This window comes from Belonocnema kinseyi, chromosome 5 (assembly GCF_010883055.1).
Source record: "Belonocnema kinseyi isolate 2016_QV_RU_SX_M_011 chromosome 5, B_treatae_v1, whole genome shotgun sequence".
NCBI lineage: Eukaryota > Metazoa > Arthropoda > Insecta > Hymenoptera > Cynipidae > Belonocnema > Belonocnema kinseyi.
Genome location: NC_046661.1, coordinates 143971304 through 143979088, shown reverse-complemented (window position 1 = coordinate 143979088; position 7785 = coordinate 143971304). Strand labels below are relative to the sequence as shown.

At 26.9% G+C, this 7785-nt stretch overlaps 1 protein-coding gene across 1 annotated transcript in view; it reads right to left on the bottom strand.

Annotated features, from left to right (window-relative positions):
- Positions 1-6587: 6587 nt before the first annotated feature.
- Positions 6588-7785, bottom strand: part of LOC117173935 (kinesin-like protein KIF2A) — a 63071-nt gene continuing 61873 nt past the window's right edge. Inside the window, exons 11-13 of the mRNA XM_033362583.1 lie at positions 7017-7091; positions 6792-6878; positions 6588-6647 (exon numbers count right to left, since the gene is read on the bottom strand). Of these exons, the coding sequence (XP_033218474.1) occupies positions 6588-6647; positions 6792-6878; positions 7017-7091 (222 nt within the window). The remainder of the gene's footprint in view (positions 6648-6791; positions 6879-7016; positions 7092-7785) is intronic.

The window sequence follows — 7785 nt, the reverse complement described above, 5'->3', positions numbered from 1 at the left end:
TGGATTTATATTTTTGGAACCTAATCTAAACCTAATCAGAAATTGTATTGAATTGAGTTTCATTACAATTAAATTGTTTATTTATTTAAGCCGGTTTTTGAAAACAAAAACCCTAAGGATTTCGGAATTTTGTAGTTCCTTTGAGTTCTTTAAAATTCCGTTGAAATCCACTGAATTCAATCGATTTTTGTTGGATTTTCCATTTTATTTTAATTCGCCCTGAAAATTCGCTTGAATTGTTTTTAATCTTTTTTTATTGTTTGCAGCTCACTTGAAAATTTTTAAATCCATCTTGGATTTTTTTGATAACTTTCATCGAATACTTCTCATTTCCGTCAAATTTCTCTAAACTCAATCAAATTTTATTTAATTCAATATTTTTTTCAATTAATTTCAAATTTAATGAACTGAATGAATTTTTATATTTTTAAATAGTATATTTTTAAATCTTTAATTTTTATGAATTTCTTAAAATTCTCCTTTCCTTGAAATTTCTCTAAACGAAATTTCTTTTTAGTCATTTAAACTCTGTTCAATTCTGTCTATTCCAATTTTTCACTTAATTCGGTGGAAATTTTTTCTTTAAAATTTTTAAAAAATTATATTTAATGAAATTTTTAGTAATTTAATCAGAGTCTTGAATTTTCTTAAATTCTTCTAAATTTACTCAATTCCTTGAAATTTTTTTTAATCCAACTTGAATTTTTATACATTTTTTTAATTCTTCTCATTTATGTTAAATTTCTTCGAATTCGATCGAATTTTATTTAAGTCATTGATTTTTTTTTAATTGATTTCAAATTGAATGAATTTTCAAAATATTTTTAAAATGTTTTACATTCAGTTGAATTTTCCTTAAATCGATCTTTAATTTTTATGAATTAATCCTTGAATTGTTTTTAACTCACTGGACATTTTTTTTAATCTACCATGAATGTTTATCAATTTTATCGAATTCTTCTCATTTCTGTTCAATTTCTCCATACTTAATCGAATTTTATTTAAGTCATTGATTTTTTGAAAATTATTTTTAATTTAATGAATTGAATGAATTTTTTAAATATTTTAAAAATGTTTTAAATTCACTTGAAGTTTCTTAAATCCCTTTTTACTTTTTATTAATTTCTTCAAATTCTCCTCATTTCCTGTAAATTTCTCTAAACTCAATCAAATCGTATTTAATTCGTTGTTCTTTTCTTTTATTCTTTGAATTTTTTTAGTTAATTTAAATTCTGTTATTTTCTTTTCACTCTATTTTTTTTTAATTTTATCATTCATGAATTTTCCTAAATTATTCTAAATTGATTCCAATTTTACTAAAATCAGTGGATAATTTTTTTTATTCACTTGAATTCTTCGAAATTCACCTTAAAGTTTTTGAAACTTTGAATTCTTAGACATTTCATTAAATTCTTTTAATTTCCTTCGAATTTTTTAGAAGTTATTCCAACTTAAATAAGTTCAATGAATTTTTAAAAATATATTTAAATTGTTTTTAATTCGCTTGAAACTTTTTAAAATTAACCTTTACTTTTTATGAATGTCTTCGAATTCTTCTCATTTCCTTCAAATTTCTCTAAACTCAAAATTTTTTTCGAATTTTTTCAATTATATTGTATTTAAAGTCTTATGAATTTCATGTGGAATCAACTCGAATTTTAATTAATTAATTATCATTCTTTAACCTATCCTGAATGTGTTAAAATTTACTATACATTTTTATAAATTTCATCGAATTCTGTTGAATTCAAAAAAACATTAGTAATTTTCTGTATAAAAAAATACAAAATCAGTGCATTTATTCATCAAAATTTTTTATAACAATGACAATTCTTGTTGAGTTCCAATAATTTCTGTTAAAATATTATTCTTCAGGAGAAAAGACGTGATTCCGCAGAAAAGAAAAATGTTCAATCTTTCAAAATGACTAATAAATTTTTTTTTGTCATTTTCAATATCATTTTATAAAAAAACCTGATCAGATAGAGATTTTGGATTCGGACTATGCAACAAAAAATCTACGAGAAACATCCATTTGGACGCAGAAATTGTATAAAATAATGTATAAAATTCCATTTTCAATGTAATTCTACATTTAATGTAGATTTGCAGTATGTGATAATCCAATAATTTGCATTTAATAATGTAAAATCGTATTTTAATGTAAATGATAGAAACTGATTAAATATAATTGAAAGAGAAAATTATCTATAATGCATTTGTTGTACAATTTGTGTAACATGAGCACCCAAAATTGCAGATCTGAGACGGAAAAGAACAAAATTTGATTCACCCTACTTGAGGAGGTTCTCGTTACGTAAACGCCTCATAGAGAGAAAGCAATTTTCAGACGGTACGAACCAAAAAACAACATATATTCCAAAATTAACGTCTAAATCGCTATCTTTAATTTTTTAAATCTAATATACTGAAATCAATAATAATTATACTAATCACAGTAACAGGTTTTGCGCGGGATTCTCATCATCCAGCAATCACTCATTGTTCTTTTCAGCTCTCAGTCAATCCTCAAAAATAATGTTTGAAACGCCATGAATTTTAATTTCAATTCGATGAGAATTTGTCTATTTTTTAAATATAGTCAATTAAAACCCAAATTAACTCTAATAAACTTTGCATCCAGCTTGTAGTCTACAGGTAAATTTAAAAGTATATTAATTTTTTTCTGGGTGATATTTAAAAAAAAAATTAGGGACGTATGCTTCGCTTTATTTTTGAATTTGCAAAGAAAAATAGTAGTTAGGTAAGGGCATTTCTAGATACAAATTCCTACGTTACCGACATCACGGCTGAAGTAGTTCGTGTCCGTGCTAAGTTTCTAGAAAGTTCTCGAAGGTTCCCAACGACTTCATAAAATGATATTGCACAATTGTGAGTAACGAATTTTGCGTAAACAAACTCAAGTTTATTGATTCTCTCAATTAAGTGCTTCACGTAAACATTTTAAAGGTTATATTTCAATTTGCGTAATTGAGATAATAATAATCATAACATTGTTTACGCAAATTGGTCTCTCACAATTGCACAATATTAATTTGTGACGTCATCGGGGCCTTTAAAGATATTCTAGAAACTTAGCATGGACACGAACCACTTCAGCTGTGAGACGATGTCGGTAAGGTAGGAATATTTTACAAATTTTATACGATTTCGATTTTTTTTATATATAAATGTTATTTTTGTGGATCTTTCGACCGCCCCCCCCCCCCCATATTAACAAACTTTTCATTTCAGATTTATTCATGCCACACGATATTCATAATTACGCCTAATGCAATCTCTAATATTAATGTATAATAATATTAATGCTTTAAAATGCCTTTTTCATGAATTACAGAATACTAATTGATAATTACTTTTTTAAATTTAACGCCCCGCTAAGCCCCTTTTCTAGAGTTCCAAAAAACTTGATAAGTAAAAAAATTATATATTATTGTTTATAACATTATTTTCTTTAATTAAAACACAAATTTGCGGTTGTTTCTACATTCTGTAACTCTTCAGTTATAGAGCAATGATAATCTACAAACTTTAACAACCATAATTGTTTAAATCATTTTTTTTATTGTTTATTATATTTTTTCAGAATTCACTTACGAAGTTGCGGATTTTCGTACATTGTTCAACTTTTTTCGGCTCTTTAGTTACATTATTTTCTTTTAAATTTATGTACTTAGTTGAACATTAGTCCTCTATGGTAGAAAATGAATCAGCTTGGTTGAAAACTCATCTTTTTGTTTAAAAATTCAACAGTTTGGTTGTAAATTTATGTATTTATTTGAAAATTCGTCTTCTATGCCTCTATGGTGAAAAATTAATCTTATTGATATTAAATTGATCTTTTTGCTTAAAAATTCAATAGTTGGGTTGTAATTTTTTTGTCTCTTAACTAAAAATTAAATTATTTTTTGTTTGAAACATAAATTACGACAGTTTTCGTTGACAATTCATATTTTTTGGGTGAAAATTCAACTAATTTGTTTAAAGTTAAAGTCTTTAGTGAAAAATAATTTTTTTTTAATGTTCATCATTTTAATTAAAAACTCATTTCTTAAAATAATTATTTTTTGGTTTGAAAATAATTTCTTTAAACTAAAAATTAAACTAATCCATTTTAAAAATTTAAGTATTTGGTTTAAAATGCGTTTTTTATTTAAAAATATATTTTTATACTGAAAATTTAATTAATTCAGTAAAATATTTCATTACGTTAGTTAAAAATTCACCTCTTTAGTTGTTTTTTTTTTTCAACTGAAAATTGTCCTATTCAATTTTGACCAAAAAACGTATTTTTTTTTAGTTGAAAATTCATGTAATTTGTTGAAAATTCGTATTCAAAATTTTTAACTTAAAATTCTATTTTTGGTTGAAAATTTAACTTTTTCAGTAGAAAATCCATATATTTTGTTGAAAATTCGTCTTTTATGGTATAAAATTATTCTTCTTGGTCTAAAAATAATTTGTTAAAGATTCATAATTTTAATTGAAAATTTAATCTTTTGATTGGAAATTTAACAATTTTGTTGCAATTTTTTCTTTAAATTTTTTTTTTAAATTGAGAATTTAACTATTCCAGTTGAAAATGTAATTATTATGTTAAAATTTTTTTTACCCAACATTTTTTTACTGCAAATTTACCTAATACAGTTCAATATTCCATTTTATTTTGGCTGAAAATTCATCTCTCGAGATGAAAATTAATTTTTTTTACTGAAAAATGACCTATTTAATTTTCAATTGCAAACCTATCTTTTTTTGGTAGAAAATTAATCTTCGGGGTTAAATATTTATCATTTGGGTTCAAAATTTTAGAAGTTCAGTTGATTATTCATCCTTTTACTTGAAAATTCGTCACTTTTTGACAATTTATCTATTTTTTTGAAATTGTTTTTTTTTTAATGAGATTTTTAACTGAAAATTTAATTATTCTATTTTTGATTGAAAAATTATCTTTTTCACTTAAAAATGCAATTATTTCATTGAAAATTCTTCATTTTTAGTTAAAAATTCCAAAAAAAAATTTCAAATAATTATTGTTGGTAGTTTTAATGAATTATAGCTGAAAAGTCGAGGAAAAGTTTAATCTAGAAAAAACTAAACTTTCTAGGTTTGTGTTAAGATAATAGGGTCATAAACAATAATAAACTATTTAAATAATTCTTAAAATATGCAAATTTTATTTAAAAGATATATCTTGCTGATTAAAGATCATTTTTAAAAAGTGCAACTTATCTGGTAATTTAAGAAAATATTCTTAAAAGAAATAAACTTTTTAAACCATTATTGTTGATAATTTTAATGAATTATATCTTATTATTCTGAAAAGTCGAATAAAAGTTGAATGAAGAAAAATCTCAACTTTCTAGGTTTAGTTTAACAAAATAGGGTTATAAACAATAATATATTGTTGAAAAAATTTTTTAAATTTGTAAATGAAAATTCCAATTCATTTTTGGACCACCTTAAATGTGGCACCTAATAAATTGACATTTCGATGAATTATTATTTAAAAATTTTTAAACGGTTAAAAATTATGTAAGTATGCATATTCCATAATTCAAAATTGCATATGTATTTTATTAAATATATTATTCAAATCAGGTATAAACAATACAACTTATGTAGACACTTGGATTTACAAAAACCTTGTGCATAAATAAAAAGGTAGAGTGAAAAAAATACAGCATGCTTTTAGTTAACAGTTTCATACCATCAAAGGGGGTAATTATGCATTGTTCGGGGTAAATAAGGATCTGCTTGTAAGCTCTACAATTCAGTGAGTTTTTAATATTTTTTAATGAGACTTTCTCCATATTTTCTAAGCAATCTTATTCAGATTTGCAGTAAAATCTCATTAAAAAAAAAATTAATAAAAATTACCACAGAGTAATACTTTGATCCACATTTACCCGCATTAACCGAGGTAGTATGATCGGATAATACGGAGAATCATTAATAAAACAGATGAAGGTGCTACCCCTAATTCTGAATGCGCGCAGTAGTTTGCAATTATTAATAAATTAATAAAGATAAATCCACATTCGTAAGTTGTTTACTTTTTTTTTTGCTGAATGTTTATGTTTATTTTTCTATTTAAAATATATCAAAAATAGATAACTCTTTCGAATTTTGTACTTCTTCCGTATTATCCGAGTTTTCGCTTATCCGAGGTCTCTCCTCCCCACATTACCTCGGATAATCAAGGTTCTACTGTACTTCAAAACAAAAAACTTCAACTGAACTCGGGTCTATGACGATCTTATTGTACAAAAAACATTGTTACAGCCTACGCCGAAAAATGGGAGAAGCTTCTGATTGGACAACGTGAGCAGCTGAACGAGGCCATCGAGCAGGTTAGCCGATTTCGAAGTCAACTTCTCCAGGAAGAGCAGATCAGCCAGAAGATGACGCGCACGCGAAACACGCGTTACAATTAATCGGATCATATTCACCATCATTGGAGAAACATCACGAATTCAGACACACACACACACACCGCTTAACAGACGATAAAAAAAAAACAAAGAAAGAACGAACGAAATTAAGTGTCTTTTCTCCCTAACTCGCTAGCCAATCACGGCGAGGTGGAAGCAGCAGCAGTTGGGTCCGTAGAAGGACAAGCTAATCTGGAAATTCAATTATTAGGGGGGATGGATGCGTATTTTGTTAGTTGAAGTCCAATTTTTCCTTGATCTGCTACTCTTGCTGCTGTTGCTGCTGATAAGACTAGTCCATTTTTGGCTCTCGAAATTTCGAGCTTTCTAACTGACGTTCTTCGCCTGCGTCATTGATGCTGCTGCCGCCGCGTTCTGAGCCTTCAACGCAAAATCGACACGCTTTTCTGATGAGTTTTCAGTCTGTCGATGAGATTCAACATTTTTCACAAGCGGGACTTGAACTAGAAGCCTTAGTTAACAACGTCTTTTCGAATAAGGGGATTGCCGGCATTTTTTTGGAACCGTTCATTAGCCATGCGCCATTTTGCGGCGTCTTACTCTCCATTTTGTTTGTCCGTCCTTGTTCGCGTCTCCGCTAGAGGGCAGCACACTCCTCTGTGGTATTTTGAGATACTTGAAATTTCGCATATACTCTTCAATTCAAAAATTCTTGAATTATTGTGCTCGCAGAGGCACTCTTATGGATACAATTTTCAAAATAAAACTTGAGAAGTTTGTTAATTTGAAAATTCAAGGACGAATAAAAGAAGAAATGATTATGAGAGCAAGATTCCGTGAGATGGCGCAACGGTTGACTGCAGTTTCCAGTTAAATTTGAATCTTTTTATCCTGACACACACACACACACACACGCAATGAGATTGATTGACATTTTTTAGCCACTAGCTACATTATGGCACTTAATAGTTTATACAAATTTTATTATTACAGAAAATTCTCTATTTGTTAAAGAGAAAAGAGACAGAGAGAGAGAGCGCGATAAAAGAAGTTTGAATGTCTGGAAAATTTGAAACGAGAGAAAGGCTTGTTCTGGACTTTTCCTCAAGTTTTTTTGAAAAACTTTTATTTTGATAAGAAAAGTCGACAAGTTGCTCGGTGCAATCGATGTGCTCTTGTGTGTGTGTGTGTATATATACATATATACTCGTAATAAACCAGATTTTTCTTTTAATTTTAGTGTTCCGTCTTGTTTTTTTTTTTATATATATATATTATAATATTATAAGTAATAAAAAAATATGTGATTAAAACGTTGCTGAGATATATGATTCTCTCTCAAATCCTCTCAACAGAAAAGCTAAAGATA